General features: G+C 46.3%; 1 protein-coding gene across 3 annotated transcripts; it reads right to left on the reverse strand.

Annotated features, from left to right (window-relative positions):
• Window positions 1–1,720: 1,720 nt before the first annotated feature.
• Window positions 1,721–10,686, reverse strand: ENTPD4 (ectonucleoside triphosphate diphosphohydrolase 4). 3 transcript variants are annotated; one of them, XM_075736704.1, is made up of 14 exons: window positions 10,570–10,686; window positions 9,334–9,451; window positions 8,870–9,067; window positions 8,196–8,401; window positions 7,524–7,674; window positions 7,334–7,437; window positions 6,640–6,699; window positions 6,255–6,385; window positions 6,082–6,150; window positions 4,845–5,011; window positions 4,311–4,635; window positions 3,499–3,584; window positions 3,112–3,273; window positions 1,721–2,831 (listed from the first exon to the last, which is right to left on the reverse strand). In XM_075736704.1, the coding sequence occupies exons 2-14, from the start codon at window positions 9,339–9,341 to the stop codon at window positions 2,603–2,605; spliced, it is 1,896 nt and encodes a 631-aa protein (XP_075592819.1). In that variant the 5' UTR covers window positions 9,342–9,451; window positions 10,570–10,686; the 3' UTR covers window positions 1,721–2,602. The 3 variants fall into 3 exon arrangements, with proteins under 3 accessions (XP_075592819.1, XP_075592821.1, XP_075592820.1); XM_075736706.1 differs by lacking the exon at window positions 6,082–6,150; XM_075736705.1 differs by lacking the exon at window positions 6,082–6,150 and having other exon boundaries at window positions 6,231–6,385.
• Window positions 10,687–16,088: the final 5,402 nt, after the last annotated feature.

Consider the following 16,088-nt stretch of genomic DNA (forward strand, 5'->3'; position numbering starts at 1 on the left):
ACCAATCTCTGCTGGCAGTATCTTTTTACCATGACAGGAGGAAATTCTGTATTGGGCCATCTTTATTCTGCCCCTCCTGAACCAAATCACTAGAAAAAGCAGGACAATACTGCTACGATCCTAGAGGAAAAAAAGAGACACTGTACACTGCAGAGCAGGCACTGGTACGTGGAAAGTTTCCTGCCCATTTGTGCCCCTTTTTCCTGACCACTTTCTCACCATTTACCATCCTATCTTTTTCACATTCCAAACACTCGTCCTTCACATCTTCAGTCCCTAGTGTCCGCTTTCAAAAACGAGCATGGAAACCCTAAAGCAGGCACACGATGTTTTATGTAAGCACAAGACCAATCTGTCTCCATGATCCCAATGCTGTACCTGTCCCTACTGTATTCACCAAGCTTGCTAGCTGGAGCTTTTGTTCTACCAAAATCTTCTGAAGCTCTGGGGGGGCCATAAACCACATACTTCATTGTGCACAGCCATAGTTTGTCCATCCTACAAGATAAGAAAGCAATGTCGAAATCCTGCTCTTGGTTCAACCGTGACATATTACATAACTTTAGACAATTGTTTTTCCTTTCAAAAAGTTTAGACCACCTTAGTCAAGGCCAGAATAACTTTTTTTGTCCATGACTCTCCATTATTTAACAGAAAATGAGCTTCTGATTCTACTAAAGAGTAAGATTTAAAGTTATACATTAAGATCGTTCTCTCTCCTTTCTTCTTTTTTGGCATTCTCTTCCATGTTTAAGAACATCACTAAAAAGAAAATGCTGCAGCATCTAAAAGGAAATTCTATTTTAGGTCTGAAACATTCTTCCTTCAATTTTTTATGTTTTTATGATTTTCCTAAGTTTTTTATTGGCCTTTTTGGGGTTTTTTTTGGCTTGCTGCATTTGAGACACTATCTCTTCTGCTAAGCGATGCCTGGATTTTGCCAAGTCACACACCGATACTTCCTCTCCACTTCACCACTAACGTCAGCCCTTGTCCAAAGGGGGCTGCTTTATCTAAGCATGCAATTAGAGGCTCCGTACTCGGTTTTAGGCATCTCAGAAAGGGGAAGTACAGGCTCTCTAACAATTGGCAGTGTCAGTTTTCAGATAATTCTTATCAGCCTATGAGTGCAACAAGTTTGTACCCCAGTTCCAGACATCAGAAGTGAGAGGTGTATTATCTAAGCATTCACTCAGATGGTGGCCAAAAAAAACCAAAAGGCAAAATGCAAAACAGACTCTCAGCTGGTGAAGTGCTCAGATTTGTCAGGTACAAAAAAATCCTTTATAAAAGGGAGACACCATTTACTATTTCTGATCATTCAATTAAAGATCCTGTTGCCATTTTGAAATTCCACCACATACCCAGTTAATTCTTATGACTGCAGCACAGCCATCTACCAGACACTGGATGGAAGGAGCAGGAAGTTCAGCACCTAAATTTAGTTGCGGTTCAGCGAATCAAGCCTAAATTCCCTACACAGTCAAAGGCAAAAGCATATCAAAAGGAAACAATAAAGCAATTCAAAGTATCTAGATTTTTAGATGAATAAACTGCACCTTAAGCATGACAAAAGCGGTATCAACGTGTCTAGTTCTCCAATACTGAAAACAGCATCCAGTTTTCCAGCATATTCACACCTACTAGAAGAGAAGAAAGCTTTGCCAGTTGGATACAGTGAGAAGTGATACTGTGCAATAAGATATCCATACACCAAAAGTTCATATAAATCCCACTTTTAATCATGGACAAATTTAGATTCAAGTAAAATTAACAGTTTTAAATAAAATATAAATTAACAAATCAGAGTACTCAAAGCCAAAAAAGAGACACTGTGCATGTCTACTCTAGCAGAAACAAAAGCCTAGGCATATTCCAGTTCTCTTCACCTCACTGGAGTTTCAGGGAGATCTCTGAATGATTATGAAACAGAAATAAAAGGATTAAAAAGTAGTGACTTCTGCCACTGGGAGGATATAGCTTCCAAGACAAAAGGGGAATCTGTCACAAATAAACAAAACTGATTTAAGCAGTTTTGTGGAAGCACAGCATTGGGTGCAATAGATTTTTCTTCTCCATCACAGTACTTATTCCAGAATATAAAAATCAGATAAACTGTCCTAAAAGGTTGTTTTCTTACTGCTTTTGAAAACCCTGCACTTCCTTTTCTTTGACTGAGGAGACTCAGAATTGAAAAGTCAAGTGATATCAATCCTGGAATCTGGAAGAGAAAATAAAAACAGTCCTCATTCATCCTAGCTAACAGTATTTCACAATCTCACCCAAAGGATGAGAATTCACACTCATTCTCTTACCATACATAGCTTACGCTGCTGCTACTCATTTACTGACAACGAGCCTCTGCTCGTCCCTTTACACACAAAAGTGCAATATTAAAAAAAAAAAAGTAATTTTTGGCAGATATCGTCTAATGAGACTAAGCCAAGTTGACCCCATTTTCCCATATTTCCAAAGCCTAGCTGTATTACACACTCTAGGCAATCTGCTTCTTCAATGGTTTAAAGGGACAAAAAGGAGGAACCCTGAGGCAAAAATGGCTTTTTGTGTAGCAAGTCCAATAAAAGCTCTCCATCACAGCATCTCATAAGGGTCCTGCAATCTTCTGTGGCGGAAGGCCTTCCTCCATCCATAGGGAAGTAGACGAGCTGTTACGCAACATTCGCCTGTGGATTCGTCTGAGCCTTAGCAGGTAAAGCAGGATGGAGAGCAGCACAATCAGAAAACAGACAAAAAACAAATAGTGATTGTAAACAAAGGAGAAGCTTCTCCAGTGGGAGTGACTTCCACGGAAGTTTTCTTGCTGGATGTCTCTGAAAGAAATCAAAGGCATAACAGACATAAGTTGTGAACCAAACTTTGCCTCCATCTATCTTACCAAAGGAAACGGAGCCCATTTTAGTAGAATACTCTTTACAAAGCATTACTTGCGCTACCTGAAACATGTACTAAGGTTATATATAATGCACTAGAAACAAGATCTTGTCTCCCCCTATCTGTCAGCAGCTCTATCACACTTCTTCCCTTCATAAAACCCCCGTACCTTCCACCCAAACCCTCTTTCCACACATTTGAGAAAGCAACTTCTAGTACCTTAAAGGTAAAAACCGTGTTCGGTAAAGAATGGCTCCCAAGGTCCATTGCACCTCTTTATCGTAAACCTGCAGAGCTGTTTTCAAATTGCTGTAACTCACAGGAAAAGAGAAGCCACTGTGAAATACCTCATACATCCAGGCAGACTTAAAACACTGGTACCTATAGAAAGAGCAGCATAAAGTCAGGCCAGCAGTTACAGAGTCCCAGAGGACTGGAGAGCACACTTAGACACATAATTAGCAGTACTTTCTTATGGCTGATGCAATATTTAAGGTTATATACACATTTTCAATGACTTCATTAAATAGATTATTTGGACATGACCTTGACCTCTCCCTGGCAACTCTGCATGAATGAATTTGCTGTACAAACACAAATACTTACTTCAATCTGTGGAGATCAGCATGTGATGCATAAAGACCACGGTCAAAGCGTTCCCGTAGGACAGACCACTTAGTGGCACAATAATCCTTTAAGAAAAAAAAAGAAAAAAAAGACTTCAGCATTGCTTCTGCGTTCAGAAGAAAAAAATGCCACTAGATAAGATGTTCTGTAAATACCACAAGCTAGAAAACTCAAAAATAATGGCTTCCCTTGCACTGCTAATAAGTCAGATCACAAATTTCATGGTATGTTCTGAAACATTTTCATCTATACTTGGCATTTGTGGTTAAATTAATATTCAGTAGCATTTAAATTCTTTGGTCATGTACTTGGAGATGAAAAATAGACAACTTATTGTTAGGGCACTGACAAAGCAGGTCACATTCTTCTACTTTATGTTGTAGCCTTAAACTGTCCCTAACAGATTGATCCCCTGAGTAACACTTGAGAAACTGGTACAAAATGTATAAAGCAAGAAGAAAAGGAATTCTTTTTCTAACAACAACTAAGACATTCCTAAAAAGAAGCAAGTGGTGGAAGCAGCATGGATCTCCCCATTACCAATAGTTCTGCTGGAACTTGACTACCATGAGTCCCATTCCCTCTAGAGCCAGTTTTACTATTGTGCCTTAAAACAAGTATTCTAAAAGAAAACCCAATGAGGAAAAGAGATGCCCTGTGATAGTTCATTGCAGGGTGAAAGGATTTGGGATCTTTAAAAGGTACATTTTTGTCACAAGAATTTCAGAACAAAATGCTTCTGGAGAGTAGTTGTTTTGAATTAGAAAAAGTTTATCTCAAGAACACTTTACCTTTGCGGCTTTCGTAAATTTAGCAGCATTGTAATCTCCTCCCATGCGTAACACATCCTCGGTGCAGTAGTAGAATTCTGAGAAACCATAGAATTCACTGTTCTGAAAGTGCACAGCAGGCTGATAGACACCATTAAGAGATGTCTGTGTTTCGTTAGTCTTATTCATGAAGGGTTGAATAATTTCACGACACAGATTAAAGTCTCCTGTTCCTCGCAAATACATTATCTGTCCTTTCTGCTGGATCTCATCCTGAGCGTCCAGGGGCAGGCAAGGATCAAGGTAGGGCGAATCAGAAGTCATGCCGGTCTGTTTGCCTAGCAGTCTGTATAAGAGAAGCAAGCACAGTAACAACTGCGTATCAGAAGCGTCAAGCTCTGAGATACAACATCAAAACAAAGCAGCCTCAATGAAGAAACTTCAGCATTGCCGGCAGCATGCTGTAGAAATTAAGTTTTATGTCAGGACACTTTACTATATTCAAGTGAGGGGGTTACCAAGCCTAGTGATGCACAGAACCCATATCCCAGGTACCTGTTTTTAAGCGCTGTACTTGTAAATAGACTGTCTTCATATCTCTGCCGTGCTGCATTTCCTCCAAAGCCAAGGAACGTTGCAACATAGACTCTATACACGTGCTCAGTTTGATGCGCGTCGCAGCCCAAGTTGAATTCTGCAAGTAAGTTTTTGGCTACTTCCTCCTGCAGAAACACAAGCACCAAGGTGAAGTATAAACAATATGAACTAGAACTAAAGATGAGTTCTTGGGACAACGGGATGCCCTTGACATCTTTCAGCTTCACTCCTTACTCATCTATTTTGCTTTTCACAGGTCCACGTTACCTTCTACTTGATAGCAATCAATATGCTTTGCTGTCCCCAAGAACTGTATCGTCACTACTGATACTCAACTGCTACTATGGGCGCTGAAGTATCATCTTCTACAAAAACCTACGTGCTGTGGCTATTAATCTCAATGCTACCACTTCCGACTGAGTCCCCGTACTACTGATTGCCAGGCTAGGTAGATTTATGGTCTGCCCAGCGGCGCTGTTCTTCATTTTCCAATCATCATCAATTGTATGCAACTCTTCCTATTTCCAATTCATATTTGACTGGGGCAATCTGCTCTGAATCTAAACGCCCATACTTTTATTTAACAGCCCAAACTATTTGTTACACCATCTGTCTGAAAGGCAGTGTAGTTATTAAAACCTGTAATAATGAAAACCCATCACTCCACAGGAAGATTTGAAAAAAATACATATATATCATTATAACAGTGCATCGAGACTCAAAACATAGGGCTTTTATGCTATTCTTACTTTAGATAATTTCTCAATGAAGTTAATGGGGGGAAAAAGGAAAATTCAGGAATTACTCTAGAACTCAGTGGGCTGAGGTTAGAGCAATTTATGTTCCATTTAAGACTTTTAACAAAGAAGTTTCCTTCCTACAACAGATGAACTGTGCTGAGGACGCAGGTGATAGTTAAACAAACTGTACTGTTACCCCCCTGTCCCGTTCATTCAGTTTCTACCAACCCAACTTAAAGGAAAAAGTCATCTCTCACGTAAGTTCTTACATAAGAACCACATAACTTTTGGTTTCTAAACCCCAGAATACAGTCTCAAGTATAAAACAAATTTTAAAATTGTACATAAATGCATGCACACACACAAAGAATGCACATCCACCTAAAAATTAGTAGCAAATTATACTAATTGAAATAAAGTTTCTGAACAAACAAAATACAAATGAGTTGCTTAGCTGATGAAGGACTCGTATTTGCCATCTTCTCTTGCCTTGATTTTGGAATGTGATGTAATGAGGAATAGGACTCAAAACAAAGAAAACAAAACAACAAATATGCATTAAAATAAATCAAAAGGAAAAGAAGAAAGTTGCACAGATAATAACCTGCTGCGAAGAGGCAAAGCTTACAGTTTTAGGGACTTCGTACGCTATCTGAGTCGACACTCCGCCCATGTCAAGAATACCCACTGTCCTCTTACGAAAGATGGCCTCTTTGTTTTCACTGCCTGGGACATGCACCTCCACAATCGCTTCATCCTCTGGATAAAACAACGGAAAGGCAGTGAGAAATACAACTAGAGCGAGCCTAAAGCAGCAGCACACCACTCCTTGTTAACTTATTTTTTGGAGCAATGCAGCTCATTGAAATTTCACGTGCAAATTAAGCCAAATTAAGCATCTGCACGCGCACTATTCGCTAGCATCTCTGTCTAAAAACAAGCCATCAACAGTGAAAGCACAGGAATGTACTTGAAGTCCTTCCTACAATCCTATTCACATTTAAGATACTTACCATCATCTGTATGTTCAAATCTTCCAAGAACAAAGTTGATGCCAATCCATGCGTATACTCCTACATGCATAAGAAAACATATTTGGACATTTCAGGGATATCTGGGACAGATCATCTTAAAAACAAAGAGGGATTGTTTGCATATGAGTCAAGATATATCACTGCTCATATTTTATTATATAAAACACTTAGAAGTTAAACATTCCTGACAAGTTATTCTAGTCCTCCTCTCCCAGGTCAAGGCAACAATAAAAATCCTAATTCAATGTATTAAAAAAAAGACAGTCTAAGTTTCAGAAAAAGTAAGCCCATTAGCTTTTAAAGGGATTTTAAGCCTCTAGTGAGCTGATCACATAAAAGCATTGCTCTGCTAGAAACCGTTTTTCCCTGCAAAGTTTCTTCCAGCAAGAATATTGTGCCTTATCGTTACCCCTCCCTCCGCAAAGCCAGAGAAAATGGACTAAAATTCCTGCTAAACACAGATAAGTTATTTTCACTGCTAATTAGAAAACATTTAGGCAAGTTAGAAGATCACAGCAGATGATCATCTCCACACTCCATATGTTGCTACTGAGGAATAAGGTCTCTCAACCAAACCACAGTCTTAAAAAGCAACAACAACAACAAAAATTATCCAGGTTGTACCGTGAAAGTAATAAACATTTCAAAGATAATTTTTCCAACGTTTACCTACCTTCCTGCTTCCCTGAAATAACCTCTGCGTGCGAGTCCGAAAACAGAAAATCAAAATGCACAGGAATATCAGTGAGCAGATCTTCAAGTATTGCCTTCTGTTGGCTGCAAAATTACATTTTCAACAGTTAAAAATAGTCAGACACACCAGGATCTCTATCCTAAATGCTAAAAATAAGACAGCCAATAACCTTTCTGGCAGAATCCGCATCCCTGCAGTACACAGAATATAAAGAGGAGTCTCTTTGTGTTTTGCACGTGGCACATGTTCCGCAGCAAAGCTCAGAAGCGGAGAAATATAATCACTGACCTTTTCAGGAGAGCTGGCAAACTCCGAAATGCCTAGTGAAACAGATAAATATGAAAGTGAAGCAACTCAAGCTTTGGGCATTTCCTGGAAAATCTTGATAACCAACGCACAGAGAAGAAAGCAACAGCCCAAAGCCAAACCCAGGAAATCAACTACAGAAATAAGAAAGTACGAATGAAACTAACACTTAATCATCCTCTAAACAAAACCCGGCATCAGATATATTATCTCTTTATATAATTGGTTCAAATAGCTTTATAGAAAGCCAATTATTTATTCACTAAATAAACAGAACCAAGTTAACTGACAACTGAACCGGCAACTGTCTTAGTCCACAGAGAAACCTCTCCCTCCTGCCCGTCAGTGTCATGTTTCAAGCTTTAAAGCTGAACAGAGCTCTCTGCAAACCAAACGCAAAGAAATCTGGAGGAGTGCCACGTTGACAACTCGAAAGTGTCCTTTACCCAGACACTTTAAATAGGGTTTGAAAAAGCAAAGTGAGGATAGGCAGTTTTCTAGAAATTCGTGTCTAAAGTTAATTTCTTTCTAGTACCTGGTTTAATTTTCATAACCACTGGTTTTCTGTTTTTGTCCCTCATCTGTTTTATGTCCAACAGATCGTGCGGATTACCATTGTGCCTTGGCCAACAATATACAAAAATCCTAGAGCCACTGCTGCCACAGTCCACAACGATGCCATAGTTCAGATTGGGGTTGTTCGTATCTGTAGCTTCAGTGTCAGTTACTCGGGCAAGATACCTAAAAGGAAACTAGGCATTACTACATGGCAATTAAGTTCCATATGGAAGTTTTTCTCAGCATCGGACTCAAAACAGGACAACATTTTCCATCACAGGAATCACATGGTTTTCACTATTGTACTCTTGCTGACGAAAAAAAAGCAAAGTGCCACCCATAAGAATCAAATTCCCAGATACCAAATTCTTTTACATACCAAAAGTAATTTCCAAAATAAGTTATTACGCAATATTTTTGCGCCTATAGTTTTACTGAGCTACTTCAGATAGATAAGATATTAGAAAGTTGAATTACTGATAACCTAAAATCAACTTAAATAAGCAAAGCTTCGTAAAAAATAGCAGGAAGTTTTACTTATACTTTTCTGGCCCCATTGGTGTATTCTACAGACACAACTTGCCAGTGTTTTCCCTTTCAGACCAAAACTACATTTCGTTCCTTTCCACAAGAAGTCTTTTCAACTCTCACCTGTGGAATCTTTTGTCCCTGTATGCACGCCCATACTTATTGCGGATGACTACCAGAGAGTAGTAAAGCAGAGAGACAGCAGCAGCAAGTATTCCTATCACAACGATCTGTCGCAAAGTGGTGTTGAGAATACGCGGACATCCCACTGGAGAGATGCTGAAGTGCCAAGAAGCGGGAAGCAAACAAGAGATGCTGATCCTAAAATTCAAGGAGGATAATCTGCTTTAAAAATGGACTTTATCACCAAAACTAAACACAATGCATTTTGAAGCAAGCTAAGGACAGATTCTTCATAAAGCTTTTTACTTTGCTCTTGCTTTGCACATAGTCTGGCTTGAGTGTAGTCAAGATGCTATTCCCACCTTTGAATTCATGATTAGCCATGAACTCACGATTAGGCTCCCTGTCCTTCACTCAGGAGACATCATCACAATTTAACTGGACAGTTCCTCTGGGATTCTTACCTCCCCATTTTGGGATACGGCCAGCAGACAGAAAGACCAGCCGGTGTTCAAATATCAGCCGGTCACCTCAGACTGACAAGGCACATCAACCGTTCTCCAAACCATTGCTCTTCTGATCCTGAATCAAAAAAAAAACATAAATGAACTTCTAGACAGCATTACCAGAGCATTGCCAGCAGGTTGAGGGAGGTGAGCCTTCCCCTCTGCTCAGCACCGGTGAGGCCACATCTGGAGCGCTGGGTCCAGTCTGGCGCTCCCCAGGACAAGAAATACACAGAGCAAGTCCAGTGTGGGGCCGCAAAGATGACGAAGGTACCGAAGCATCTCTCACGTGATGAGAGGCTGAGAAAGCTGGGCCTGTTTTACATGGAGAGGAGAGAGCTCTTATCAACGCATGCAAACACCTGACTGGAGAACGTGAAGAAGGACGCAGACTCTTTTCTCGGCAGTGCCCAGTGACGGCACAGGGGGCCATTTCCTGTGTTTCTATTTGTGCCATCTGAACACCCGAAAAAACCGAGGGTGGTGGGACACTGGAACAGGATGCTCAGAGAGGTTGTGCAGTCTCCATCCTCTGGGACACTCAAAGCCTGGCAGGACACAGGCCTGGGCAGCCCACGCTAGCTGCCCCTGCCCGCAGCACAGCTGCTCACCGCTCTGCTCAGGGAGCGGCACGCACTGCAGCGCGCCCGTGACACAAGGTCTTTACAAACCGAGTACCTTCAGCCCTGCTACCACCTGCACAGCCAGTCCCCAAACGTAAAGACTCCAGACATAACAAAACATCAGCAACATTTAAAAAAACCAACCAACCCAACACAAATGCCGACACTTCAGCACAGCCCTGCACCGCCGTTGTCCTTCCAGCCCTTCCGCACACGCCCCAGCCCCGCCAAAGCACCTGCCCCAGGTGCCACCAGCTCCCCGCGCCTTTCCAAACCGCAGCCGCCCACCCCCGCGCTCAGCGGCGCCCTCAAACCCGCCCCGGGCGGAGGCAGGGAGGGGAAGGCGCAGGGGCACAGGCCCCCGCAGGCCGCAGGGCTCGGCCCGGTCTCACCCCCCCCCCCCCCCCCCGCCCCACCCCGCTCCCCAGAAACGCGGCGGCACGCCCGGCGGTCAGGGACCCCTCCCGGGAGCCTAGAGGCGCTGCCCCACCCGTGCCCGCCCCGGAGGGACGGGACGGGACCGTCCCCGCCGCCCGTTCCCCCGCTCCCTCAGCGCCAACGCCGCGCTCACCTCCCGACCCGCCGCATAGCAACGGACCGCCGCGCCACTTCCGGGTCCCGCCGCCGGACGTGACGCACACACATACACACACACGTGGCGCACGAGCTCGCAGTGGTGGGCTGGGAAGGGATTCCCCCGGGGGCGTGACCACGCGTGAGAGGAGGCGTGGTTTGCGTGCCAGGGGGCGTGGCCACGGCGGGGGCGTGGCCAGGGAGGTGCCTATGGGTTAACGTTAAGATATAACGCTGGGGGGCAACCACGGCAGGGCCCTGGGGGCTGCGCGGTACCCGCTGCTGTAAGCAGGCAACTATTAATGTACAAATAGTGTGTAAACATATAAACGGAGATTTATAAACATAAATACGCGGATACATACATATTTGTTTATATATTGTAAATACACAGTGGTGGTGTAGCACCTGCAATAAACACATAAATATTTATAAGTAATAAACACATGAATCTGGTTTAAATTAAAACCAAGCAAAAAGCCTCTCCTTGCCTCGAAGGGGCTGAAAATCTGCCGGCGAAGGGATGCGGGAGGAGCCCTCCTGCGCCTTGCCACGGAGCGGCAGCACAGCTCGTGCCCGCGCAGCTCCAAGGGCCCTTCGGAGAACTGGAAAGAACAAAGTTTATCCGGGCCACCGCGATGGATTCGTAACAGGAATAAGCTCACGGAAAGGCTGGGGAGCGTCGGTCGGAGCGAGCTTCAGGCTCGTCCCAGCGGCTGTGGGTGAAATCGAGCGTGGCCGCGTGAGCAAAACCACACGCTCGGTGATTAATGCGTGTCCAGGCAGAGGTGTGGAGGGCGTTGCATAAAGCTCTCACGGGTTAAGCGCTGCTTTTCCAGGGGTAAGCGACACGCTGGGTGATTTCGTAAGGTCAAAAATTGGTCTCGCCTGCAGGAGGGACGGAGCTGGCCCTGCAGGGCTGCTCTGGCTTCTGCTCATTCCTTCCGCCGTCACAAACCCGTGCGTTACGGACCTGGCCTTCGCCCCTGGGAGCCCAGCAGGAGGGAAACGGGACAAAACTGAACACCCAGCCTGACAGGCGCTGTCGTTTCCTTGACACACGCCGGTACCTGCTGTTTGCCCCTCCGGCCATCGCGCGCCTCTGTGGGCGCTCAGTCGCAGCGCTGTGCTTTGGGTGCCCCGGCTGGAAACACCCCAGCGAGGCTTTGGCTTTGGGTGGTGCGAAGCCCTCAGTGAAGGAGCAGCGAGCCTTTGCCATGCGTTCCCCGGGGAGCATCCAGAACTCCTTCTGCCTTTTGAAAGCCACGGTCACATCGGGAACAGAGAATCCAAGTCTGGCCCGGGGTGAAGACGCAGAGCTGGGACTGTCTGTCTGGCACCCTTATGAAAAGCAGATGTGACCCAGGAGCCGCATTGTGCTGAGCAGGATCCTTTGCAGGACTCCTCCGGCGGGAGGGGAGCGTGGAAAGCGACGGGTTTTCATAAGAGTTCATTTTCTGCCGCGTTTCCTCTTCCTCTTTCTCTTCTCACACAAGAAACTTTCATCTTTGCCTCTCGAGCCGCTGTCAACGCTTCTCAAAAACACTTTGGCGTTTGCTTCCCCACTCGGCGCAGAGCCACCAGTGCACCCAGCTGTCCCCAGGGAGACCCGCCGAGCCCACACGCTGGGTTTTGCATCTGGGTTTTGTGTGCTGGATTTTGTGTGACGGCTTTTGCACGGCGGGTTTTACACACCGGGTTTTGCACGCCAGATTTTGCATGCCAGGTTTTACACGCCGGGTTTTGCAGACTGGGCTCTGCACGCTGGGTTTTTCACGCTGGATTTTGCATGCTGGGTTTTGCATGCTGAGTTCTGCACGCCGGGTTTTGCACACCGGGATTTGCACGCTGGCTTTTGCACGCTGGCTTTTGCACGCCGGGTTTTACTGCCAGATAACCAGGGTGGGGTCAGGGCCACGCTTCCCGCCAGGGCTCACCGCAGCTACTCTGCCACGCGCTGAGAACGAAGTCGCTTGTCTCTAGCGTGTTTTTTTCACAATAGTTAAAATGCTTTAATGAACTTCTCGTAGAAGCAACGCAGAAATATATTGACCAAGCTGCAGCAGTGCGGCTCCCTGTGGAGCAAGGGCAGGTCGCCCAGGCGGGGCAGGGGAGAGGGCTTTGCTGGAGGGAGGACTGCAGCCGTGCTCCAGGCGTACGGCTCTCCAAGACGGCCAATGCATTGGGCTTCTTTAGGATTTGAGCATTGCAACTCTCGTCTGTGGGTATGTGTCACTCATCAGCTCAGAGTGAAGCAGAGCAGTCTTGAACCCACGGGGAAAGCTGTGCTGGGTGTGCAAGCCATCCCCAGCATGGCTGGATGCGGCCCTGGGCAGGAAAGCAGGTGCTTTGCGATGGCAAATTATGCCGAGCTAATGACAAGACCTCTGGGGAGGAGCTCTTAGACCTGCTCTTGATTTGCAGGAGAAACGTGGGAACAAACCTCTGCCAGAGGGTTCAGCCCAGCAAAGGTGCTGAGCCTGTTGCCCCACGGCGTGAGGAGCACGTGTCCCCTCAGAGCCTCCCTGTCCTCGCTCAGCACCGTCGACATTCAACCACCGGGCTGGTGGGACCCATCCTGGCATCGCACGGGCTCCCATAGGCCACGCAGCTAAAAAACTGCTCTGGGCAGCCTTGCAGTCCCTTTCCAAGCTGAATTCGCCCCAAAAGCAGTTTGCTGCAACTCGTGACTCTGGGGGGAATGGCTGCAGGGCGGCTGGTTCCCGATGCTGCCGTCATCTGCAGAGACGAAGGCACAAGTAGGAGCATGTCAGCGGCGGCGAAGGCTTTGTGGAGGGCAAAAAAAAAAAAAAAAAAAAACCAAAAAGAAAAGAAAAAAAAGCCAGCGCTGCCATGAAACCATGCAAACAAAAAAGCTGCGCGGGGGGGTGGTTTGCTGGGGGCTGAGCGTGGTTTCTGCATCACCGGCAAGCTTTGAGCAGGGCTTGGCCTGGGCCGGCCTGGGTGTTAGAAATAACGAAAAATATGCAGAAATCGAGAGCTGCCGATAAAACCGTCATTGCCAGCGCCTGCAGGCGGCACAAAATGGAGGCCTAGGAGGAATGTGCAAGTTGTTTTTGTGCATGCTAATTATTTCCAGATGCACGCTCTTTGCAGCGACGGAGAAAATATTAGTTGTTTGTGAATATATTTCATTCCACCGTTAACAGTATCACCAGTGGGAGTAAAACCTAAAACCTTCCCCGCTGGCTGTCGCTCGTGTCGGCGAAGTGAGTTCAGACTCGGGCTGCGATGCTCCGCCGAGGAAAGCTCCCAGCATTTTGCACGGGAGGAAGGTTTCCACCAAGCACCAAATCCTGCTTTGTTCCCCCGCCCCGGCCCGCCTCGTGCAATTCAGAGGAAATCTGGGATAAAGCCACGCTGCTAAAATCATCAGGCTCGCTCTGAATTGGTGCCTGGAGAAAGCAGCTTGATAGAGACGCAGAGCAGCGCGGCGGAGCTCGCCGGGAGCGGGGTGTTTGGGCATCGGCCGTTTCCAGAGGACAAACCGCCTCTAGGACACGCACAGGTCGACCCCGACAGCCCGAGCAAGGTGTGAGCAGGGTGCCCGGCCCCTATCTCGGGGGAGCACATCGCCCGTCCCGCCGCACCCCCCCCACATATCAGCCCGCAGCGTGCCGCGGGGTGAGCAGATACGGGCTCAGCTGGGGCGTGCGGCGGCTGTCCGTGCTGATCAAGGTGGAGCACCCTGTTCCTTTGGCCGGTGGGGGTACGAAGGGGGGTGTGGAGGGGGAGGCAGGGCTGAGCTGTGTCCCCCAGCTGGACTTTTCTTCTTGCATTTTTGTATTTATTTGTTAAAACGCCTCTCTTTCCATTTCAAAGCCGGAGAGGTGTCCCCGCAGCCCGATCTCCCTAGATGTGTTGGCTGTGCTCACTCTGGGGCAAATAAAGCTGATTTTTTATTTTCTTGCACTGCAGCAGCAGGGTAGGACTGCCCGCCAGCCACGGCCCCGTTTGCAGAGCCCGCATCTCATCCTTTCCGGCTCACCGTCTTTCAACCACACAAAACCCTGCCCAGAAGAGGTGGGGAAGCCCATCAAAATTAAACGACTTGACCAAGGCCATGCGAGGAATCAGTGGCAGAGCAGGATCATCCCCGGCTTTAAACATCCCCTGAGTGACAAGCCAGGATTTTCTCCCTCCTTTCTGGATCTAATTTTGCTAAATGCTAGAAACAAGGCCAAAAAAAAAAACCAACCCCACCCCAGAAGAGCTGTACCAAAGCCCGTGGGGATCCTTCCAGCCCCCTCTGCCCAGTGCCACCAGTCGATCCCAAAGGCACCCCCAGCATGTGCTGCACCTTTCCCATTGTTTCCTCGGGGCTTCAAACCAGAAAGGCAAGTTGATGAAAAAATTCAGTCCAGGAAGTAATACCAAAAGCAGGCTTAATTACACACATTGGCTATTGCCTCTCCCTGTTCCATTAATCCATCGAGCTAGGTAATGGTAAATTAGGTCAGATTATGTGAGCGCCGAAATAAAACCCACAGGCCAAATTCCTCGCATCCACACCTCCTTTACCTCTGAGGTTGCATAAATGTTAATGGGCGCTGGATCTGTCTGCATTGCTTCGGCGGAGCTGCAGCGCTGAGTTTTCAGATTTTGGCTGTTTTGGCATAGGAATAACCCCGGAGCATCATTAGGGCTCAATTCCCTCTAATTTTCTTTGCATTCATTTTCACGGCCCTCGCTGACATCACTGCGGTTGATCTGTTACATGTAAACCTGTTATATACACACCGGCTATGAAACGAATACCTTGGCAATCTGGAATGTCGCTCTGGTGAATCAAGGCAGAAAGAGATGCTCCGAGTTTGTACCGGAGCAGGGATTAATGTTCTTGATTTTCCAGTACGAATCTACCAACTGACATCTCCATGTGCTCAGCAGGGGCTTAAAACCAGGGGATGCCCTTACGCGATGTTCAAATAAGTGGGTCGGTCCACCCCGAAGACAAAACAATACCATTTGCTGATTTTTACGGCGTTTGCTAATATAGAGATAAAAAATAACGGGAACGCATCGGGTTTCCTAGCGGCTGTATTTCCCCACGGCCGCCTCTTCCCAGGAGCATCGTAAAATGCGCCTGGGTGGGCAGGAAAACCCCGGCTGGTGTCAGAGACCCTTTCCCAGGGCATCCTCTGAGATTGCAAATATATACGACATGATCCCTCTTCTAAAGCGAACGCTTTACACCATGCCGTAACGGGTGCCTTTTCCTTTCCACAATTAAAAATACAATTACCTGCTGCTCAATGTTTAAATTAAAAAGAAAAAAAGTCCTGTAATTTGCTGCCATGTGGCATCGCGCTGCTGGAGGTGAAGTAGCGTTTCCCTTTCTCACCCCCCGTTTCAGCACCCACGGCTCCGCACCGCTGCCGGCAGCCCCGTGCCGGTGGCGGCAGGTCGTGCAAAGGATAAAACCCACCCTAAAACAAGGTGTTGCTCAGCTGTTAGCGAACATGTAGATTTGGAAAGCGTAAAAAAAAATATATA

This window comes from Balearica regulorum, chromosome 27, assembly GCF_011004875.1.
Source record: "Balearica regulorum gibbericeps isolate bBalReg1 chromosome 27, bBalReg1.pri, whole genome shotgun sequence".
NCBI classification, from domain to species: domain Eukaryota; kingdom Metazoa; phylum Chordata; class Aves; order Gruiformes; family Gruidae; genus Balearica; species Balearica regulorum.